Consider the following 26448-nt stretch of genomic DNA (forward strand, 5'->3'; position numbering starts at 1 on the left):
TGAGAAATGGAAGTATGGTATCATAACATATTCCAGCTATTTAAGTGAATTGTTTTACTTATCAACCCCATAGTCCCATTTTGAGACACAAACTAGTGGAAATACAGTATTTAAAAAATAGGAAAATTTTGGATCATATATTCCTAATTTGAGGCAAACTGGATACAAAGTTAATTACAAAAAACAGAGCTGGAAACTACTTTGTCACCAAAAGGTTCTTTACATCAACTCCATGGCTCCACCCCTGGACTTAACCCAGTAGTAAAAGTAGTAAATCCCATAAAGTCCTTGTGCAATGATGTTATATTTCAAACACGAAGAAAAGTGTTTATGGGAATGCAACTGAGGAAAAAGACTAAGTGAAATGTGTTAGTATTATAGCTGCTGATCCCATGGGAATACCCTGAAGTAGAACCCTGGTGAAGGAGTGGTACCATTAGAGACAGGGAGTACTTTATATTATGTTCTAAATATGAAATAAATATGAGAATTTAATGAGATAAAAGTGTAGGGAAAAAAATTATTTTCTTTGTAAATTTAACCAAAAATATTAACCAGATTGTGTCCATCAAGGGACTGAAATGTTTCACAATCTGCTTTGTTCAATTTCCATCTCTGACCTTATGCCCTCATAGCTTGAGAGTATTACAATCTTTGTTATCATGATAGAAACCTGCATGAATGTCCCAAGTGAGTCAAGTACAAGAGATGGATGAGAGATGGTCAGCTTTAATGGAGTATGATCCTGTGTCCATACAGAAAATGTTTCTTCGCGAATACTCATCCAATCATAATACCTTAGGAGAACTACTACTACATAACTACCTTGCAAATCCAGCCTTCTCAGGTGGCAGTCGGACAGACGATCACCGCTTGACATAGTGACTGGTACCAAATCCCATGAATATCTCAGTTACTACTGGAGTCTACTAAGGCACACACTCCATGTAACTGTGGGGAGGCTGGGAGGGTGTAGTCTATTATGACTGAGTAAGTATTCGCAATTATGAAAAATATTTTTAAATAGACAGCTTCTAGATAACCTAGAAGACTCCATCTGCTGGAGAGCGACTTCCAAAAGAGAAAATTTTCCTCCTGTAATCCAGCAGAAGTCATCAGAAGTCATGTTTTATGAAACTGTCAAATGACCTGGAAAGGTGACCTCTTGTGCCATGGCTATAGGTCCCACCAGATCAAGTTGAGCTGTTTGGGAAAAAAGATCTCAGAGGTAAAAACAGGAGAATGTGGACTCTGATCTCCATCTCACATCATGGGTAATGTCAGTTAGAGAACAGTTCCACTCAAAGGTTATGCTAGTGGCAACCGCTCTAACTTATGAACCAAAATGCATAATAAACTCATCTGAGCTGGAGTCATTTCTCTATATGCAGAGTTAGTAATACACCTAATCCAGGATAAAAGGGTATATGCTGTTACATGGTCCTGACCATGTTTGAGAGGTAAAAATAAGCAGTCAATCTCCCCCGGTGGAATGGCTCTGTTATTTTAAGATGCCACTTCAAAGCTTGTACTGGATCTTGAAGCTGGTCTTGAGCTGAAGTGTCCCGAGTAGACAGTGATTTCGTTACAAAGTCTAGTTACCCAAAGATGGGGGCCTTTTCTTGGCAATGAAAGCGGGTACCATTATGAGACTGATCGTTCTTGTTGGAACTGCGTGTAATTCAGATGAACTGAAAAGGCATGTATTTCACTGATTCTGCCTGCTGTCGCTAATGCAGAGGAAGAAGGTCTTGTATAATAGGTAAGTCAATGATACACCTGCAAATGGGTGGGCCCTCTTTATGAGCGATATTGATCCATCATGTTGGAACTTTAAGTAGATCAGCACACCCAGAAATTTACTGCTGATTGGCCTACTGACTGCCAAAGTAGTGAGGAGGCAGGGCATGATAGGTGAGCTAATAAAGCTCTTGAAAGCAGCTCAATTGGTGCTTTGTTCAGCCAGGTTCAATCCCTATAAAAAGTCCACTAGCGCAAGGATCCAGTGCTACTGGTTGGGTGAAATCAAAACAAATAGAAGAACAATCAGGTCTTTGATTTGTGTGATATCCTCTCTTCAGTGATAGCACAGTGTGCTAGTGATGGTGGAATGGTAAGTTTAACTGTGATGGATGTTAACTGTTTCTCATTGAAGAGCCTAGAAAGTTAGCTGTTGTAGTATGGACGTGTCCATTGTAATAAAGTACATTGGTCTGAACCGCTGAACCTCAATAGCCTTCCTATATTAAACCAGTTGGTCCTGTATTCCCAATTTTGGGAGAGTAGATTAAGAGCCACTCAGACAGTTTTGGTTCCTGTACCACATTCAGCATCCAGGGTGTTTATATGTGTTACATTTGGTCATGCCAATGTATAGGAAGCAGCAATTTGCCAGGTCTTTGGGCCCAGGATTGGTGTACAAAGTTTGGAACTGCTGGCATTCCACCTTGTCACTAATGTCTATTATAAGTCCATTATAAGTCAATCTCACTGAGTATGTATCATAAGAAACTGGGGGATGAAAAGGACCATTCCATTTGTACGAGTTCCTGCTTGCAACAAAATGAGTCTACCAATACATAGCCAGCCTAGGATATGTCAAACTGAAATCTGGATTGTCGATGAGGACACCACTGTAGAAAACTGCAAATGAGAAAACAAAGAGCAGAGTACTTGTTCTTATCTCACATGGTGCTTGAGGTCAGTTACTACAGTGAATTTATCAGCAGAATGGAACTTGATTCCTGTATAGGTTACTGGATTTTGCAGAGATATTGCCAATGCAAGTTTAAAATTCCTTGATGATGCAACCTGCAATGGTTGCCAATTGAGAGTGCTGGTCCAATTGTCAAGGTCCAACCTCCACGTGGAGCACATAATCATTGTTTCAAGAGCCCAATAAAGTGACCAAGGACTAAGATGGCTGCTGTTTTAATGAGCCAAAGTCGAGCAACGAATGAATGCTCTAGTGGATTGATTGTTCCAAACCTTACCATTGCATGAATTAAATCTCTTCCCAGGGTCACATGTTCTTCTTATTTGAACCTATAGTCCAGACCTAGTTAACAGAATCTTGAAAGAGTACAAGGTCTAAAATGTTCTTGTTGACAAGAGATTGAGAATGAAAGGATGGTAACAGAGAGATGATGGATTTGCAAACTTACTTTGTCCAAGATAGGTCTCATAGGTGGGGGGATTGTAGAGAGCATTGAACGTCTCCCACCTGTTGTAAATTCATAACTGTTATTATGGCAATAGTATGTTGTACCTCTATGTTACAAAGTGGACCCTACCATGAATATGCACCTGCTTATTCCATTGTAATTTGTCATGGAAGGATATAAGCTGTGGTGAGGCTGCAATCTGAAGATCATCAAATTATTGGATACAAGGTTGATCCCACAGTCACAGTGTTGTGAATCAACTCATGAGTATACAATATGGAAAACAAGAGGTATTTGCAATATAATAAACCTGTAGATGCTTGGAACTCATAATTGACAACATAGCTCCAAAACTCTCAACAGCTGGTCAGATTGTGGAAGCATTTGAAAGCAGAATCATCAATAGAAATATTTCACGCCTGATGTTGAACTGTAGACCCAGCAGTACACTGATGCTGAAAAACGAGGACAGAACTCATCCAAGTAAGATCTAATAATGACAAGGGTACCCATTTCATTGTCTATATAATGAGGTATTGAAGTTGACATCTCCTGCAAAGTCCCATTTCATTGTTTATATAATGAGGTATTGAAGTTGACATCTTCTGCAAAGTCCCATTTCATTGTCTATATAATGAGGTATTGAAGTTGACATCTACTGCAAAGTCCCATTTCATTGTCTATATAATGAGGTACTGAAGTTGACATCTCCTGCAAAGTCCCATTTCATTGTCTATATAATGAGGTATTGAAGTTGACATCTACTGCAAAGTCCCATTTCATTGTCTATATAATGAGGTATTGAAGTTGACATCTCCTGCAAAGTCCCATTTCATTGTCTATATAATGAGGTATTGAAGTTGACATCTACTGCAAAGTCCCATTTCATTGTCTATATAATGAGGTATTGAAGTTGACATCTCCTGCAAAGTTAAGCTTGAGAAGAATGTCGTTGATGGTGGTCTTAGCATTATGCTGCAGTCATGTAGCATCATGTCCCACCCAGTCACATTATCCTGACACCAGGCCGACCAGTCCTAACACTAACCTCATAATGCTGATTTGCCAAGTAAGGCAGCTGTTATTATACCAGTCTGGTATGACTTGGCCAGGGTTTGAACATGCATTACCTTCTGCATCTGAGGCAGACGCTCTAACCACTTAGGCTACCAGTGCTGTAACTAATATGCTTGTTGCTGCTCTCCATCGTGCTGCCCAGGAATGATATTGTGTGAACCCTTGTGTGCAAGCAATGTTTTTTCGCTCAGTTATGTTCAACTTCTGTCCACAACAGGCAAGTACAACATGTATTGCAGGAATGACAACCAGAGAAAATTAAACACGTTGAGTGGTCGTCAGTCAGGCATTAACCATGGTCTAAATCTGAAAGACATCATAGAGCTGACCCTCTATACATTTAGTCCTGCTTTGAACTTGTAAGAAACTGTGCAGGGATACCCCAACTATAACAAACACTGGTTGAGGGGTGCATGTGACATGTACAGGTAGAAAAATATCCAGAGTATTAATAATTAGAAGTGGATGCTAAATAAACAATTCAAACCACAAATGATCTGTAGGCATCTGAATTCGACTGAATGTCCAGTTAGAATCTCTGGAGCTGCACTTGTAGTATTTATATGTACCAACTGGAAAGCAAAAAATCAACTGTTTGGATGCTTATACAGATAAAAAATCACTGCTATTTTAACATCACATCACGAAGAAGTAAACCATAAATAGAAAACTGACCTGCAGTACCTATCCGACCAGATAAGAAGCTATAGAGTAATATAAACATGTTTATTATATTACACACAGAAGCCTGCACATAGAAATGGAACTGACTTAGTACCATACAAAGTTTCTACAATATCCATTAAGAGATAATTTACATGTAGGAATGGGCCCAATGATGTTCTATACAGGTTGAAGGCGAGTAAACCTCAATAGACAATATCAATTTACCTGTAGGAATGGGCCCAATGATGTTCTATACAGGTTGAAGGCGAGTAAGCCTTAATGTACAATATCAATTTACCTGTAGGAATGGGCCCAATGATGTTCTATACAGGCTGAAGGCGAGTAAGCCTCAATGTACAATATCAATTTACCTGTAGGAATGGGCCCAATGATGTTCTATACAGGTTGAAGGCGAGTAAGCCTCAATGTACAATATCAATTTACCTGTAGGAATAGGCTCAATGACATGCTACAATACAGGTTGAAGGCAATTCAGCCGCAATATACAATATCAATTCACAATACTACCTGTAGAAAGGCTCAACATGACAGCCTGTACAGGAAAATTCAATGAAGCAATGACACAAAGAAGCTAAATGCAATGGAAATAACTGAAAACCTACCCGTGTATAAAACTGGCCATTGCAGAAATTATAGACAGGTTAAGAGTTTTTTATAGCCCACTACAGACTTGCATGCACATATAAATTAAAACTAGAACTATTGTGAAGTCACACAGGCTACCTATGTAAGTATGTAAATACTATCAAGTGACTTACAGCAAAGTAACTTAAATGAAAAGGCAGAATTTTGTTGTCAGTGGATTAAGAAATACAGAACGAGTGTATTTCCCTTTGGATCGAAGACTGCTACAAATTGTAAACGTTTCAGAAATTTGGTAAGGGATTTTTGCAAGGTCCATCTTGGTAACAGCATGCTACTTGGCACGAGTGGAAGTTTAAACTAAGATATTTGTGGAATTTTGGCACCAATCCCTATATGAAGGGGAGATCACTCTGTCCAACCATAGTATAGGTGGACAGATACTTTTTAGCTCTTTTTTTATAGCTAAAAGTGTTTTCTGGGAGAGCTTGATTTGTGAGGTATTAGTAGTTCTCCTAAGGTGTTAAGACTGGGTAATATTTAAAGAGAAAACTAATATAAAAACTAATACTTAAGTTTCACAAATCAGTTAAAAACCTTGAGATTTTATATGACTCTTTTAACTACTCAAGTGTGACTGTGACTCTATATATGTCTTTGTGTGTTTGTTAAAGATTCTTCTATGTTATCAAAAGCTCGACTTTCATCCTGCATATCTATCTATATATCTATCTAATCATGAATTGTTAATTTGTAAACAAAAATATTTAAAATAAGTTTACAATGAAACTGTTCACAAATTAAAGCTGCAGGAGACTTCAGAGGAAGAGGACTGAACTCTTAGAAAATGGTAGGGAACTCATGTGTCCTTGCAGTTGAGAGTGATATACTCCTATGTTTAGAAATTATATCAAATGCCCTGCCATACATCTATGTAAATTACTGAACAGTGGAGTCTTTATCACACATCCAGTGCATACTTTATTTCAAACACTCAGAGAACTTACTGGTTCCAGCAAGTGCCACCTTTCATAATTATCTGTGTAGAACCATCTCCATTGAGTCTTGAAGCTGTCCTTAGAAGATGGTTTGGTACCCTCTGCATAAGACTTTGTGGTCAATCGTTTCACACTAGCCTTAGTTTTAAAACTGGATCTCCCACCATCACTTACTACTGCAGTCAAGTTGTCTGGTGTATGAAACTCAAGAACTGCAATGTAACTGCTACCTTCAAAAATGAGCTGAAAATCATACCATGAATAATTTACACATAATGCAAAATTTCATCATTTGATATTGGCATCTTGCAATAAGCAAGATTATGTACTTCTTCAATCCCACTCACCCCCTTAATACGCTCATCAACCTGTTTGCCTCGCCACCACCACCACTTAGGCCATGATACACATTGTTTTATGCCATTTTCCCTACTAAATTAATGACCTTTGTGTTTGAAATAGGGACTTTAATGCTAATATGAAAAAGTGTGGACCTGAGATAGGGACTTTAATGCTATTATGGAAAAGTGTGGATCTGAGATAGGGACTTTAATCCTATTAAGGAAAAGTGTGGACCTGGGTAAAGATTCATTGAAATATGTGTAGGAGTTATCAGCCAATGATTTTTATTATACCCTGTTGTGATCTGCTGTTGTCCATTAACACTATTAAGCCAAGATAAATAACACTGACACCGAGTCAGCAGGCCATATCACTGATTTAACAGTGTCCTTTCCTATGACCTTCACTTTGAAGCAGGGGACATGGCTGTTGTAACATTGTCAAATTGTGATATGCATGAACACAAAGTTTTTGTAATATTATCAATATACTTCAGATATGGATACAAGTCATATAATTATATTTTACTTTGTCATGACCTTGAAATTAAGGCAGTGTGTGTAACTTTGGTATACAAGTCATATATTATATTTTACTTTATCATGACCTTGAAATTAAGGCAGTGTAATTATTGTAACCTTGGTATATTATACACCATTCATACATGAGATATGCTTGCTTGAGGTTTCATTACAATCTCTTTAGGGGTTCAAAAGAGATGCTAGAGGCAAGGCCACAAGTCACAGAATTAGCATCTTTCCTTTATGTGACCCTGACCTTCAGACATGGAGCAAGGTTATGGCATGCAACATACCATCTCTAATTAAATATAACTGGGCAAAATTTCATGAAAATATATTTAACAGTTACAAAATTATGAACCAGAAAAAGCAAATGTTAAAAGATGGATGGACAGATTAGATGTTGCAATATAAGTTGCTTGTTTGCACATCACACCTTCCATACACCAAGACCAATCAAAGTACATAACCGGTGTTTCTTAAAACTTGTCATTTATGCATTCTGCAACACATGTTTACTTTGTTAGTACTCAGTGTCTTAAAAGGTGAGAGTATGTATGTATGTATGTATGTATGTATGTAAACAGACAGTTCTATCATACCAGTACATACATACATACATACATACATACATACATACATACATAAACACATCTAAGATTTTCAACTTAAAAACTTAAAGTTTGTTCTACACAGCATTGCAAATGATATCCATGTCTGTTTCTCACTGAATTTTCAAGCCAGTGCCTCAAAGTGTAGCTAAAATTACTGAATTCATTTCATGCATGAATGATTTAAACATAATTCATATAGACATACAGTTCTATTATTAGAAAAGAGTATACCCTTCATCAAAAACTGTTGGAACCAAACTTGTGTAAATGCAATGAAATCTGATTGATTGTTGCATTTTGCAAAGTTATCTGTGAATGCAACAAATTTATTTGTTGAGTTTTCTGTAGGATAATCTTAATTATATGCATTACTCTATTCTGGAATTTGTGTCACAAGTTGTACTTATGCTTAATTAATACAAAACATGGTGAATGGTTTTCATGGTAGTAGCTTCCTTCCATAATGTAGCCTCATTAAGAAGTTTACATTTGTTTCAGGCACTTAAAGGAAGCCCAAGTCATGAAGTCATCACTTAAAGGAAGCCCAAGTCACCACTTAATGGAAGCCCAAGTCATCAAGTCATCACTTAAAGGAAGCCCAAGTCATCAAGTCATCACTTAAAGGAAACCCAAGTCATCAAGTCATCATTTAAAGGAAGCCCAAGTCAATCCCCTTTTCATCAAAAGGTTGCAACCAGAAATTCAAGACCTCAGTTGTCAATCAGTTGATCCTCAGGAAGCATCATACTATGATCCTATGGCAATATGCGTGGATAGATTTTATTAAAAATAAGACCTTTACCCCAACCCACTCCTCTCCCAGTGACTACAAGAACCAAAAACTGTCATCACCTACTCATTATCGTGAAACATCATAGCAAAATATAATCATCATTCATCTATCAGTGTAGATGGAATTCTGGTAACAATGACAACTGGAGAGAGGCTAATGGATGCTGAGATATACCGACTGACAGAATCAATATATCTAGAAAGTGCAAATACCAATATTGTGTCTGTATCAGGTTTTCACATGCCTAATATTTTACATTATTTATCTATGTCGTATATGCATGAAACTGGAAACTTATCTAAATTAATAGCGACATATATTTTGACTACTCTTTTCTTTCTTCTGATAATTGTAACTTCCAGTCCCAAAAAATGAAAAACAATATGTCAGATTCTGAGATGGACTTTTATGTCAACACTAATATCCATACAACATATCATATTTGCTATCATACATAAAGAGATACGAATTCAGAGTATGGATGAAATAAATCTGACATGTTGAATCCCAATTTCATGCCATTCACAGCATCTAAAAGCTCTGGCTTGCCTGTAAAAGTGAATCCTTGGAAAGCACACAGAAAGTTGTGTTCTTAATTCTTAATGAAAAAGCAGTATGTGACATGCCAATATTTATAGCAAAGTCAACCCTATGTTTAAGACAGAATTTGATCACACTTAATCATCCAAAATCAAAAACAATGTATGGTGTTAAAAATATCATGTCTACTTGCCTCTGTTTGACAGGTGCTTGCCTTAATGTTACAGTAAGTTCTTTCTGCCTTTATCATCTGCAACTTGTCTAAAGTCAGCCATGAATTAAACAGCTGAATCTGCCAGATGTATGGCAGCTTGATGTTGTCATGGTGAAGAAATTTACAATTAGCTGTCTTACACTTGTTGACAAGATAGCGGTGACAGATTCGATTGGTGTGGGCGGCATTCGTCTCCAGGACTGAATCTACACAACAACAAGTATTTTCAGCCACTACAAAGTTTATCACAATACGAATTTTTATATATATATGATTGGTACAAAGAAATGGTGTGTGTGTGATTTGTTTTTTTTACATAGCTTTAAAAAAATCAGTCATATTTCAATTTCTGCAGTGTGACAATTTATAGTGATGTCTAGTACTGGGGCATCATGCCACAGACATGTAGCATGATGTCCCACCCATGCAGTCACATTATCCTTACACTCCATGGACCAGTCCTAACACTAACCTCTTGATGCTGAGTGCCAAGTGAGGCAGCTGTTAGTACCATTTTTTCTTTCAGGTATGACTTGGCCAGAGTTCAAACCCATGACCTCCTGCATCCAAGGTGGATGCTCTAACCACAAGGCCACCAGAGCAGTGTAAAGAAATGGTAGGTAAAGCATTGCAAACATATGCCAGATAATACTAGATCCAGGCTGGTTTGGAGATTATTCCTATCCATTACCCACTCAGGATGGGAATCTAAAATGAGACACTATGTGGAGGAAGAACCTATTATTGAATTAATAATTATACAAGAGTATTTCAGTCAGATACTTCAATAGACACGTATACAAGTTTTGTTTTATTGTGGGGTTTCACTAATATTTTTCAGCATATGATAGACTATATATACTATACATGACAGCCAGTATGTTTGGTGGAGAAAGAACCCAGGAAGAACAACTGACCCATCAGAAGCTATCTGTGAGTAAGTGTAAGCTTTGTCACATACTCACATTAGTCAACGTCATGTGGACAGTGGTGTGTGATCTGTAAAGGCAAGGCCAATCGACCAAATGGAGTCCCCCATATAGGATCAAAGCAAAGGTTGGTTATTCCAGATGTGAACAGCTAATAAAGAGAAAGAGGGCTGAGCAAACAAATGGCTGAAAATACATTACCTTAAGATACAAACTGTGGGTCACACTGTCATAAATTTAGGTATGTTTTAGTAACTCCTTGCGCGCTACCAATTATTGCAAGTTTCATCAGTATACTAGGTTAAACAGATGTATAAGAAACAGATAGCTGATGAATGAAAGTTCACCTTAGCATGAAAATAGGTTACTGAAACCCATTTAGTTTAGATTCATCCACATATCAGTTTCCAACTGTAGGTGAAATAGAGTTCAAGATATTGAGAATATTAGGAACAAACAACTGAAAATATAGAGTCAACTGATCCTAAGATATAGTTGACAGTGGACTAGGTTGGGTCTTGTGGTGCACCATATACCAACTATTAACAGCATGATCAACAATATATGAAATGAAATAATGGATGAAAATATAAAATCACTCTACACATTAGGTCAGTGGCTTAGCTTTGAGATAACAGAGATACTTTTGATATGCTTCCATCTGTTTGCCTTTGTGTACGTGAGTTGGGTGGCCAGTGGCTTAACCAAAACATTGGGTATCTATTAGGTTAGCAGGGAAAAGACAAGTTAAACTGCAACAAATGCCACTTGATTAAGCTGTGATTAAGACCTCCAACATAGCCATGATTTTAAAATCTTGTTATCGCTACTACTCCTGGTTGTATTAACATGAGGTTTCGATTATAAATAAAAACTACTTATGATATGTAGTTGGTCCTAAACAACTTGCAGTCATCACAATCTTAAGACCGTGTGTGTGTAATTTGGATTTTTAACTTTTTGCTTTAACAATATTTCAGTCACATCGCTACAATGTCTGCATTGTGGCATTTTATAGTGATGTCTAGCACTGGGAATTCATGCTGCAATCATGTAGCATCATGTCGCACCCAGCCATATTATGCTGAGACCAGGCCAACCAGTCCTAACACTTAACCTTCTAATGCTGAGCACCAAATGAGGGAGCTGCTAGTACCATTTTATAAGTCTTTAGTATGACTCAGCCAGACATTGAACCTGCAACCACCTGCATCCGAGGATGCCACTCTAACCACTTTGGTCACTTGAGTGGTCAAAACAGTTTTATCCAAATAGCTTGGAGACTTGTTATGTCTACTTAGTTCTGAGTGAAAATGATCCCCCTTAGAAATCTAATATGGCTGCCATTATATCCACATACCAATTTTGATGAGCATGGATGAAACTGAGTCCAAGACAGTAAGGATGAAATGAAATGATAGTTGAAAATACAAATTCACTTGACCCTAAAAAATAGGTCACAGTGGCTTAGTTTTGGCTTAATGTTGGTTACTTTGATCTGCATCAACAAAGCAATTTTAATGTGTAGGTAAAATAAACATAGTTGAAGCTATTAACAGTGTAATCAATAAACAGCTAAAAAGAAAAGTCGTTCAAATGTGAAATTTAGGTCACCATGACACACTTTGTGGATGGCTATGGGATGCATCTACTTACCAATGTTATAAGGACATATGAAATACAGACCAATATATTGAGGGTACAATGAATGAACAAAACTACAGACAAATAAACTGGCACTCTATCCTATACCAGCTACATTGGTGAGGAGCTTATAGTGCACAGTCACAGGCAGTTAGAAAAACAAGTCAGGTCTTTTCCTGTGTTACACAGATCTGTACTTAAATATGAACAAAATACATGTAATAATGTTATCAGCATCATGAAAGGCTTCTAACAGTTTTTAAGATGTTAACTGATATGTGATGGTACTTTGGTCTCTACTTGATGAAATAAAACACACTAAGGTATTAAGAATATTTAGTCGTTCATGAACTGATAACTTTTTAAAGTTTTTAAATGCACTTTCTGAAGCTGGTATTACCCACTCTTGCAACAATTTGTTTTCCCAATTTTAACCAAAGCTAAAGTAGTATACTTTGGAATAGCCCAGTCTGTCTTTTGGAGCACATGGTATTTTATCAGCTGTGTGCTTAAAACATGCAGGATTTGCACAAGAACATGAGTTTTTTGTACAGAAATTTCATCAATGTATTGAAAAAGTAACATAGAGGTATGCCAACATTCTCTACATTATGTCTGTAGCAAATGCAAAGAACTTTGTCTTACACCTGTCACTCTCTCCATAAGTAACATAGAGGTATGCCAACATTCTCTCCATTACATCTGTAGCAAATGCAAAGAACTTTGTCTTACACCTGTCACTCTCTCCGTAAGTAACATAGAGGTATGCCAACATTCTCTCCATTATGCCTGTAGCAAATGCAAAGAACTTTGTCTTACACCTGTCACTCTCTCCATAAGTAACATAGAGGTATGCCAACATTCTCTACATTATGCCTGTAGCAAATGCAAAGAACTTTGTCTTACACCTGTCACTCTCTCCATAAGTAACATAGAGGTATGCCAACATTCTCTACATTATGCCTGTAGCAAATGCAAAGAACTTTGTCTTACACCTGTCGCTCTCTCCGTAAGTAACATAGAGGTATGCCAACATTCTCTCCTTATACCTGTAGCAAATGCAAAGAACTTTGTCTTACACCTGTCACTCTCTCCATAAGTAACATAGAGGTATGCCAACATTCTCTCCTTATGCCTGTAGCAAATGCAAAGAACTTCCTCTTACAACTGTCACTCTCTCCATAGTATATAACATCTGTAAAGTGTAACCCAAAGTGTCCATTACCTCCATAGTATATAACATCTGTAAAGTGTAACCCAAAGTGTCCATTACCTCCATAGTATATAACATCTGTAAAGTGTAACCCAAAGTGCCCATTACCTCCATAGTATATAACATCTGTAAAGTGTAACCCAAAGTGCCCATTACCTCCATAGTATATAACATCTGTAAAGTGTAACCCAAAGTGCCCATTACCTCCATAGTATATAACATCTGTAAAGTGTAACCCAAAGTGCCCACTACCTCCATAGTATATAACATCTGTAAAGTGTAACCCAAAGTGCCCACTACCTCCATAGTATATAACATCTGAAAAGTGTAACCCAAAGTGCCCATTACCTCCATAGTATATAACATCTGTAAAGTGTAACCCAAAGTGCCCATTACCTCTTTTATTTTGAATATTCTGAACTCCTTGAACCTGGATACTGCCTAAATTTTTGTCATGTCTATTTCCTTGGAAACTCAGAGGATCTACACCACCATGTTGGGGAAGAAATCCTGTTTGTCCAGACCCTTTCCTCATCCCAACATCTCTTTGCTGGTTTTGATCAGTGTTAAGGTCACTTGGTACATTTGATGGGTGACCTGGTGGCATCCCTAGTATGGAATTCTGGACATGCTGTGGGGGAAAATATTCTGTTTGTCCAGCTGTAATAAAAAAAATGTCAGCCAGTCAAGTAGGAAATAAATTTTATCAATAGATATCAATAAATACAATGTACAAAGATTTTATGGACCACTGTTTATTGTTATAAAGTGAGCTTAATCACATTCAGCACCCTCCCCATATACTTAAAATGTTTTAATTATAAACAACTTTCCAGTGTTGACGATAAAAATTGGACTTAACCTGTCAAAGCTATTGTCCCAGGTCACAAATATTATGTTTCTGAATATTCCTTATGAGCTATTCCTAATAATGAACTATTCCTGATAATTAGCTATTCCTGATAATAAGCTATTCCTGATAATGAACTATTCCTGATAATGAGCTATTCCTGATAATGAGCTATTCTGAATTCTACAATTCCTAATAACATAATAAGTATAACAAATTATGAACTGGGAAGGAAGAACAGAAATGGAGGGGGTATTCTGCTATACATTGCACAATCATTAAGCTAAAGATGAAAGTACAATTTAGAAATATGCAAAATAGAAACAATTCAGATTGAAATATCACTTCTTTAATTCAAACCATTACTTCTTTGTTCTGCAAATAGACCACAAAGTTCCACCTCTGTCTGAGTTGATAAACTAGAAAATGAAACTGAAAAGACCAAATTCTAAATGAAGAATATGAGACAATCATTATAGATGACTTTAATGTTGATTTGCTGAAAAATCCTCCTCTAAAATAGCTTCATTTCTTCCAGACATATAACCTATCCCAAATGATTGATAAACCAACATGAATAACAGTGCTACACTTGTGGACCATACATCAGGAAATGTTATTGAAATGAAAATGCCTATTTATGCCATAAGTGACCACTATCCAAAGTATATAACCTGAGACACTCTCCACATATCTCTGTTGGACATCACACATAAATAAAGTATTGAGACATGAAACATTTTTATAAAAAGGAATTCCTTTAAGACATGGCTCAAATGCCTTTCAATGAGATTGAAAATATTTTTGACATTAACACTGCTCCTGACATGTGATATGGACTTTTTAATAATGTGTTCTAACATGCACCATCAAAAATAAAAGGCATCAAACATCAATATCAACCTAAATGGATAAATTTTGTAATAAAGGAATCTATACATAACCCATAAGTTCATGAAAATAAAGACTGGAAAAGCTAAAGAAAATGGCAAAAAAAGGTAAACCTTTTTAACAAATGAATATAAGAAAAGTTATAATGAAATTTGTATTAAAGTAAACTAATAATCTGACATTAATTTTGGTAACAGTTTCCATGGCAATATATTGTTACTCACTTAATCACGGTTATAATGATCATGTAATTGAAGAAGTATTTTAGTGAAACCCACTGAAAACTGTAGAAGTGAAAATATGACGTTAAAGAAGCTGTGGATCTACTCTTTTGTGTGATTACATCAGGATCATTTTCTTTTTAATAAACAACATCATAAAAATGTTTTAGTGGAAACTGCATGTCAGTGCAACCATCAATTCAGATGGAGTACATCTGTTGTATTAACATAGGATTTCAGTTATAAATAAAACATTAGTCTCAGTCTGACACAAAAAAAATGGTGGCAGTCCTGAAAACATTATTTTCGCCATAGTAACCTTAACGGGATGGTCTTACTACTGTTTAATGCTACTCTTCTTGAAAAAATGTTGCCAAGGAAACAAGATCTTCACTAAAATACTTCAACCAATATTTAATTGGTTCTGAATGAAAATGAAGGTCTGTGCTATCATGAATGAGTTTCTGAACCAGACTTAACTGACACTGGGGTTAAAGGTCACCTGTACATATGACCAGACACAGCACTCAATTTCATTTTCAATAAACTAGTTGATAGTCAGCACTCTGGCATTCATTTTGACTTATTCATGGATGTAGTATCTATGCATGCACCACTGAAAGTACATCAAGTAAAGACTGAAATTCAACCTAATTGGCTTACTACTGAAATCCTAGATGCTATGAAAACATGAGACAAATTCAAGGCTATGGAAAATCATGCACAATATAAAGTATGGAGGAATAAAATAACAAGCATGATTAAAAAAGCTAAAAAAGCGTATTATCAATCATTGCTTGAAAACAAGAAGAGCAACACAAACTCCATTTGGAAAGTCTTCAATGAACTCACTGGAGGAACACACAAAAAAAACAGACAAATAAAATTTACTCACATTTGGTAAATGACACCATAGTCACTGATGAAACTGACATTGCAAATGTTTTCAATGATTTTTTCACCAACATTACCACAAAGTTAAAAGAACCAGTGATAGAAAACAACATTAATGAACTGAAAAAGTTCTGCAGCAGCAAAATCTCTAAGAAGGTATGTTTCTCTATCCCACCAGTGTCAAAAAACTTTGTTAAAAAATGTTTCAGTGAACTTGATACCAAGAAAGCTAAAGGACTTGATCAGATTGGTTCACAACTCATTAAATCTTCTGCCTTTGCTATTGTAGATAGCATAACATTCATAATTAATTTAAGTATTGCAACCTCATCTGTCCCCAAAATATGGAAAACTGCAAAAGTAACTCCTACTCACAAATCTGGTTCTAAGGATGATGCTGATAACTACCGACCAATCTCAATACTACCAAACTTGTCAAAATTGATTGAAAAACATGTCCATGACTCATTCATGTCATATTTAACCAAACACTTGCTGTTACACCCTAATCAATCAGGCTTTAGACAAAACCATTCCTGTGAGACTGCCTTGATCTCCCAAACTGATCAATGGCTTCAAGCACTTGACCAAGGGAGAATAATAGGAACTGTATTTGTAGATTTCAGGAAAGCTTTTGACAGGGTGGATCATGAGATCCTTTTGAAGAAACTGAAAATCTACCAGTGTGATGAAAGAACAATTAGATGGTTTACTTCTTACTTAAATGAGAGAACATGTTTCCATAAATAATGTTCTGTCTGAACCTGAAACAAATAGATATGGAGTACCACAAGGCTCAATTCTAGGTCCATTACTATTCATTTTATTTATTAATGACCTACCACTTTTACTAAGAGACTCAATATCATCTACAGATCTCTATACAGATGACACAACATTGTCAGACATCCAAAACACAAAGCATGAACTCGAAAATTCTTTACAGAATGCTCTAAACAAACTGGAAAACTGGTGCACATGTAATGGCATGGTGGTAAATACCGGTAAAACTAAAATATTACTTATCTCAACATGGCAAAGAAGGACAAATCTTGATAGTGATGAACTATGACATGGAAGGATACAAATCTGCAAATAGTCTGTCATGATAGACTACTTGGTGTTCTGGTAGATAATAACCTATCCTGGACTGAACATATCAAACATATCAGTAAAAAAGTCAATTCAAGTTTATGGCTTCTCAGTAGGATAAGACATTTTCTCCCTGAAAGGCACAGAAAACTATTTTATAACAGTTACATATACAACCCTATTTGGACTACTGTAGTACAGTATGGGGTAATTCAAATGATAAAAACATAGCAAAGCTGACACATCTTCAAAAAAGAGCATTTGGGCTAATATCAATCCAGAAAGAAAGCAAGGATAATTTAGCTGGTAAGGTAATAATGTTACCTATTAAAGACCAAATCTGTTTGAGAAAAGCCAAATTAATGTACAGGATATCCCATAATAGTGCTCCTGAATATTTACAATCACTATTCCAGTACAGGCTACCTGGTAATACTCCCCACCTGCGATCCATGTCTACCAAACAGTATAAAATTCCCAAACCAAATAAGGAGTTATTTAAAAAGAATTTCCAGTACTCTGGAACAGTATTCTAGTTCAGATTAGAAATGCCCACTCTGTTTCCTTCTTCCAAACCCAATATATCCAGTGGCTTCAGAGATGCAGCTTAAATAAATAAATTCCTTTGTATGAGGGCCTCAAGGTAGATTAGTATTTAGCTAATTGTGTTATCCTCTTTAAATAAGGTCATTATTATTATTATTATTATTTCAAGGTCAAAGATCCTGACTCGGTTTTATATCAAAAGGCTTGTAACCATGGAAACGCACACAGGTATGACTTAATATTTATCAAACCTATTTCCAACAACTTGGATTGGATCCCCATTTGCTGATTTATCCAAACTTAACATGTGGGTATCATAATTTCCAACTTTCCCATCAGAAGTGGGGAGTGGTTTTCACGTCCCAACAGAAGTGGGGAGTGGTTTTCACGTTCATCAAAAGGAGTAGGCCTGGAAGTAATCCCTATTCATAGTGAAACTAAATTGTTTTAGGAATTCTAAATAAAAGAAATAATGTTACGCCCTTACACATTAATAAAAATGTGGACAACAAAACAGCTACTAGTCTACTCTCTAGATCTTACAATTGGTTGCCTCCATTAATAAAGTGTCATTTCTATCGATCTTACAATTGGCTGCCTCCATTAATAAAGTGTCATTTCTATAGATCTTACAATTGGCTGCCTCCATTAATAAAGAGTCATTTCTCTAGATCTTACAATTGGCTGCTTCCATTAATAAAGAGTCATTTCTCTAGATCTTACAACTGGCTGCCTCCATTAATAAAGAGTCATTTCTCTAGATCTTACAATTGGCTGCCTCCATTAATAAAGAGTCATTTCTCTAGATCTTACAATTGGCTGCCTCCATTAATAAAGTGTCATTTCTATAGACCTTACAACTGGCTGCCTCCATTAATAAAGAGTCATTTCTCTAGATCTTACAATTGGCTGCCTCCGTTAATAAAGTGTCATTTCTATAGATCTTACAAATGGCTGCCTCCATTAATAAAGAGTCAATTCTATAGATCTTACAATTGGCTGCCTCCATTAATAAAGTGTCATTTCTATCGATCTTACAATTGGCTGCCTCCATTAATAAAGTGTCATTTCTATAGATCTTACAATTGGCTGCCTCCATTAATAAAGAGTCATTTCTCTAGATCTTACAATTGGCTGCTTCCATTAATAAAGAGTCATTTCTCTAGATCTTACAATTGGCTGCCTCCATTAATAAAGAGTCATTTCTCTAGATCTTACAATTGGCTGCCTCCATTAATAAAGAGTCATTTCTGTAGATCTTACTATTGGCTGCCTCCATTATTAAAGTCATTTCTCTAGATCTTACAATTGGCAGCCTCCATTAATAAAGAGTCATTTCTCTAGACCTTACAATTGGCAGCCTCCATTAATAAAGAGTCATTTCTGTAGATCTTAAAATTTGCTGCCTTCATTAATAAAGAGTCATTTCTGTAGATCTTACAATTGGCTGCCTTCATTAATAAAGAGTCATTTCTGTAGATCTTAAAATTGGCTGCCTCCATTAATAAAGTGTCATTTCTGTAGATCTTACAATTGGCTGCCTCCATTAATAAAGAGTCATTTCTGTAGATCTTACAGTTGGCTGCCTCCATTAATAAAGTGTCATTTCTGTAGATCTTACTATTGGCTGCCTCCATTATTAAAGTCATTTCTGTAGATCTTAAATTGGCTGCCTCCATTAACAAAGAGTCATTTCTGTGGATCTTACAATTGGCTGCCTCCATTAATAAAGAGTCATTTCTGTAGATCTTACAATTGGCAGCTTACACCTTACCACTGACTGACTCCATTAATAAATAGTCAACTCTTTAAACATACCACTGACTGTCTCCATTATGAAATAGTCAACTCTTTACACCTTACCACTGACTGTCTCCATTATGAAATAGTCAACTCTTTACACCTTACCATGACTGTCTCCATTAATAAATAGTCAACTCTTTACACATATTACTGACTGTCTCCATTAATAAATAGTCAACTCTTTACACATACCACTGACTGTCTCCATTAATAGTCAACTCTTTATACATATCACTGACTGTCTCCATTAATAAATAGTCAACTCTTTACACATATCACTGACTGTCTCCATTAATAGTCTACTCTTTACACATACCACTGACTGTCTCCATTAATAAATAGTCAACTCTTTACACATATCACTGACTGTCTCCATTAATAAACAGTCAACTCTTTACACATATCACTGTCTCCATTATGAAATAGTCAACTCTTTACACCTTACCACTGACTGTCGCCATTATGAAATAGTCAACTCTTTAAAAATACCACTGACTGTCTCCATTAATAAATAGTCAACTCTTTAAACATATCATTGACTGTCTCCATTAATAAATAGTCAACTCTTTAAACATACCACTGACTGTCTCCATAAATAAATAGTCAACTCTTTACACATATCACTGACTGTCTCCATTAATAAATAGTCAACTCTTTAAACATACCATTGACTGTCTCCATTAATAAATAGTCAACTCTTTACACCTTACCACTGACCGTCTCCATTAATAAATAGTCAACTCTTTACACATATCACTGACTGTCTCCATTATGAAATACTCAACTCTTTACACCTTACCACTGACTGTCGCCATTATGAAATAGTCAACTCTTTATACATACCACTGACTGTTTCCATTAATAAAGTCAACTCTTTATACATACCACTGACTGTCTCCATTAATAAATAGTCAACTCTTTAAACATATCACTGACTGTCTCCATTAATAAATAGTCAACTCTTTACACATATCACTGACTGTCTCCATTAATAAATAGTCAACTCTTTACACATATCACTGACTGTCTCCGTTAATAAATAGTCAACTCTTTAAACATACCACTGACTGTCTCCATTAATAAATAGTCAACTCTTTAAACATACCACTGACTGTCTCCATTAATAAACAGTCAACTCTTTACACATATCACTGACTGTCTCTATTAATAAATAATCAACTCTTTAAATATATCACTGACTGTCTCCATTAATAAATAGTCAACTCTTTAAATATATCACTGACTGTCTCCATTAATAAATAGTCAACTCTTTACACATATCACTGACTGTCTCCATTAATAAATAGTCAACTCTTTAAACATATCACTGACTGTCTCCATTAATAAATAGTCAACTCTTTACACCTTACCACTGACCGTCTCCATTAATAAATAGTCAACTCTTTAAACATACCACTGACTGTCACCATTAATAAATAGTCAACTCTTTACACATACCACTGACTGTCTCCATTAATAGTCAACTCTTTACACATATCACTGACTGTCTCCATTAATAAATAGTCAACTCTTTAAACATACCACTGACTGTCTCCATTAATAAATAGTCAACTCTTTAAACATACCACTGACTGTCTCCATTAATAAATAGTCAACTCTTTACACATATCACTGACTGTCTCCATTAATAAATAGTCAACTCTTTAAACATACCACTGACTGTCTCCATTAATAAATAGTCAACTCTTTAAACATATCACTGACTGTCTCCATTAATAAATAGTCAACTCTTTACACATACCACTGACTGTCTCCATTAATAAATAGTCAACTCTTTACACACATCACTGACTGTCTCCATTAATAAATAGTCAACTCTTTAAACATACCACTGACTGTCTCCATTAATAAATATTCAACTCTTTACACATATCACTGACTGTCTCCATTAATAAATAATCAACTCTTTACACATATCACTGACTGTCTCCATTAATAAATAGTCAACTCTTTACACATACCAATGACTGTCTCCATTAATAAATAGTCAACTCTTTACACATATCACTGACTGTCTCCATTAATTAATAGTCAACTCTTTAAACATACCACTGACTGTCTCCATTAATAAATAGTCAACTCTTTACACCTTACCACTGACCGTCTCCATTAATAAATAGTCAACTCTTTAAACATACCACTGACTGTCTCCATTAATAAATAGTCAACTCTTTAAACATACCACTGACTGTCTCCATTAATAAATAGTCAACTCTTTACACATACCACTGACTGTCTCCATTAATAGTCAACTCTTTACACATATCACTGACTGTCTCCATTAATAAATAGTCAACTCTTTACACATATCACTGACTGTCTCCATTAATAAATAGTCAACTCTTTAAACATACCACTGACTGTCTCTATTAATAAATAGTCAACTCTTTAAACATACCACTGACTGTCTCCATTAATAAATAGTCAACTCTTTACACATATCACTGACTGTCTCCATTAATAAATAGTCAACTCTTTAAACATACCACTGACTGTCTCCATTAACAAATAGTCAACTCTTTACACATATCACTGACTGTCTCCATTAATAAATAATCAACTCTTTACACATATCACTGACTGTCTCCATTAATAAATAGTCAACTCTTTACACATACCACTGACTGTCTCCATTAATAAATAGTCAACTCTTTACACATATCACTGACTGTCTCCATTAATAAATAGTCAACTCTTTAAACATACCACTGACTGTCTCCATTAATAAATAGTCAACTCTTTACACATATCACTGACTGTCTCCATTAATAAATAGTCAACTCTTTAAACATACCACTGTCTCAATTAATAAATAGTCAACTCTTTACACCTTACCACTGACTGTCTCCATTATGAAATAGTCAACTCTTTACACCTTACCATGACTGTCTCCATTAATAAATAGTCAACTCCTTACACATATCACTGTCTCCATTAATAAATAGTCAACTCTTTACACATATCACTGACTGTCTCCATTAATAAATAGTCAACTCTTTACACATATCACTGACTGTCTCCATTAATAAATAGTCAACTCTTTACACATATCACTGACTGTCTCCATTAATAAATAGTCAACTCTTTACACATATCACTGACTGTCTCCATTATGAAATACTCAACTCTTTACACCTTACCACTGACTGTCGCCATTATGAAATAGTCAACTCTTTATACATACCACTGACTGTCTCCATTAATAAAGTCAACTCTTTATACATACCACTGACTGTCTCCATTAATAAATAGTCAACTCTTTAAACATATCACTGACTGTCTCCATTAATAAATAGTCAACTCTTTACACATATCACTGACCGTCTCCATTAATAAATAGTCAACTCTTTACACATATCACTGACTGTCTCCATTAATAAATAGTCAACTCTTTAAACATACCACTGACTGTCTCCATTAATAAATAGTCAACTCTTTAAACATACCACTGACTGTCTCCATTAATAAACAGTCAACTATTTACACATATCACTGACTGTCTCCATTAATAAATAATCAACTCTTTACACATATCACTGACTGTCTCCATTAATAAATAGTCAACTCTTTAAATATATCACTGACTGTCTCCATTAATAAATAGTCAACTCTTTACACATATCACTGACTGTCTCCATTAATAAATAGTCAACTCTTTAAACATACCACTGACTGTCTCCATTAATAAATAGTCAACTCTTAACACCTTACCACTGACCGTCTCCATTAATAAATAGTCAACTCTTTAAACATACCACTGACTGTCTCCATTAATAAATAGTCAACTCTTTACACATACCACTGACTGTCACCATTAATAAATAGTCAACTCTTTACACATACCACTGACTGTCTCCATTAATAGTCAACTCTTTACACATATCACTGACTGTCTCCATTAATAAATAGTCAACTCTTTACACATATCACTGACTGTCTCCATTAATAAATAGTCAACTCTTTAAACATACCACTGACTGTCTCCATTAATAAATAGTCAACTCTTTAAACATACCACTGACTGTCTCCATTAATAAATAGTCAACTCTTTACACATATCACTGACTGTCTCCATTAATAAATAGTCAACTCTTTAAACATACCACTGACTGTCTCCATTAATAAATAGTCAACTCTTTAAACATATCACTGACTGTCTCCATTAATAAATAGTCAACTCTTTACACATACCACTGACTGTCTCCATTAATAAATAGTCAACTCTTTACACACATCACTGACTGTTTCCATTAATAAATAGTCAACTCTTTAAACATACCACTGACTGTCTCCATTAATAAATAGTCAACTCTTTAGACATATCACTGACTGTCTCCATTAATAAATAGTCAACTCTTTAAACATACCACTGTCTCCATTAATAAACAGTCAACTCTTTACACCTTACCACTGACTGTCTCCATTATGAAATAGTCAACTCTTTACACCTTACCATGACTGTCTCCATTAATAAATAATCAACTCTTTACACATATCACTGTCTCCATTAATAAATAGTCAACTCTTTACACATATCACTGACTGTCTCCATTAATAAATAGTCAACTCTTTACACATATCACTGACTGTCTCCATTAATAAATAGTCAACTCTTTACACATACCACTGACTGTCTCCATTAATAAATAGTCAACTCTTTATAGATATCACTGACTGTCTCCATCAATAAATAGTCAACTCTTTACACATATCACTGACTGTCTCCATTAATAAATAGTCAACTCTTTACACATATCACTGACTGTCTCCATTATGAAATACTCAACTCTTTACACCTTACCACTGACTGTCGCCATTATGAAATAGTCAACTCTTTATACATACCACTGACTGTCTCCATTAATAAAGTCAACTCTTTATACATACCACTGACTGTCTCCATTAATAAATAGTCAACTCTTTACACATATCACTGACTGTCTCCATTAATAAATAGTCAACTCTTTACACATACCACTGACTGTCTCCATTAATAAATAGTCAACTCTTTATACATATCACTAACTGTCTCCATTAATAAATAGTCAACTCTTTAAACATACCACTGACTGTCTCCATTAATAAATAGTCAACTCTTTACACATATCACTGACTGTCTCCATTAATAAATAGTCAACTCTTTACACATACTGTCACAGAATTAGGCAAAGAAATAACTTGGTTTTGTCTTAAAACAATTAGACTATTTCTCGTTGTACATGTGTACAACGTTATATTGGGTGAACGTGTTTTTCCAGGTAAGCGACTGTATTACATGTACTTAGCCACAGATTACTTGTGTCGGGTATCATGACTAACATGAGGTGCACGGGTATTCTACCCGGACTTGTACTCACTCTCCTATGGATTTAAGTAAGACGAATCCCGATAAACCACACTGGTCATTTTTTGGATCATGTCAAGGAGTATACACTCTCCTTTATTCTCCAGCCATAGGGGTAAGTGTTAAATTTACATTCTATTTATTTGATAGGCGAAGCTTATTCGGTTTGTACTGTATTATCGCATAATAATGTTTATTAGACTGCAGATTTTTAAAGTAATATGATATATATATAGAAATTATGCATAAACTATTATGTCCCATTTGGTTTTATTATTGCTGCGTCTGCACGTCTGTGTGTCTGTGTTGGAAGCTGTTTCTGTGTTTGAAGATGATTCTGGCTGTGTTCGTAGCTGACTGTTCGTAGCTGACTGTTATAGTAGCTGACTATTATGGTAGCTGACCGTGTCTGTAGCCGTGAATGTATATGAAATGTTATTATGAATGTAACTAGAGCGGTCCGAAGCTGTACGAAGCAGTCTAAAGTTTCATGGAGTCATTTGGAGCTTCCAGAACAACAGTCTGTTGTGATAAGATTATTGTGAATCTTAGTCGTGATAAGATTATCGTGAATCTGTCATGATAAGATTGTTTTGAATCTTTAGTTGTGTCAAAGATTATTGTGAATCTTTAGGTGTGTCAAAGATTATTTTGAATCTTTAGTTGTTTCAAAGATTATTGTGAATCTTTAGTTGTGTCAAAGATTATTGTGAATCTTTAGGTGTGTCAAGAGTATTTTGAATCTTGTATTAGATTATTTTTGAATCTTTATAATTTTGTTCTTGTTGAACAACATACTGTTTAAGGGGTATGTGCAGTCCATGAGGGTTCTTGGATCTGCACTTCATTTTATTCAATATTTGTTTTGTTTATTTTCAATTGTATTTTTACATCATATATTTATCATTATTAACTCATTCATAAATTTCCATCTTTCTTACATTGTGTTTGGCTTGTTCATTTCATCCAAAAACCCACTCGGTTACAATTCTGTGACACATACCACTGACTGTCTCCATTAATAAATAGTCAACTCTTTACACATATCACTGACTGTCTCCATTAATAAATAGTCAACTCTTTACACATATCACTGACTGTCTCCACTAATAAATAGTCAACTCTTTAAACATACCACTGACTGTCTCCATTATGAAATAGTCAACTCTTTACACCTTACCACTGACTGTCTCCATTATGAAATAGTCAACTCATTACACCTTACCATTGACTGTCTCCATTATGAAATAGTCAACTTTTTACACCTTACCACTGACTGTCTCCATTATGAAATAGTCAACTTTTTACACCTTACCACTGACTGTCTCCATTATGAAATATTCAACTCTTTACACCTTACCATTTACTGTCTCCATTAATAAATAGTCAACTCTTTACACAATTTACCACTGACTATCTCCATTTATAAATAATCAGCTCTTTACACCTTACCACTGACTGTCTCCAT

At 35.4% G+C, this 26448-nt stretch overlaps 1 protein-coding gene across 1 annotated transcript in view; it reads right to left on the bottom strand.

The window, feature by feature from the left end:
• LOC149781223 (uncharacterized) overlaps positions 1-26448 on the bottom strand; it is an 83248-nt gene that overhangs the window by 24170 nt on the left and 32630 nt on the right. Inside the window, exons 7-9 of the mRNA XM_089935309.1 lie at positions 13715-13978; positions 9512-9738; positions 6518-6751 (exon numbers count right to left, since the gene is read on the bottom strand). Of these exons, the coding sequence (XP_089791435.1) occupies positions 6518-6751; positions 9512-9738; positions 13715-13978 (725 nt within the window). The remainder of the gene's footprint in view (positions 1-6517; positions 6752-9511; positions 9739-13714; positions 13979-26448) is intronic.

Source organism: Sinohyriopsis cumingii, chromosome 15, assembly GCF_028554795.1.
Source record: "Sinohyriopsis cumingii isolate HCF-2022 chromosome 15, ASM2855479v2, whole genome shotgun sequence".
Lineage (NCBI taxonomy): Eukaryota > Metazoa > Mollusca > Bivalvia > Unionida > Unionidae > Sinohyriopsis > Sinohyriopsis cumingii.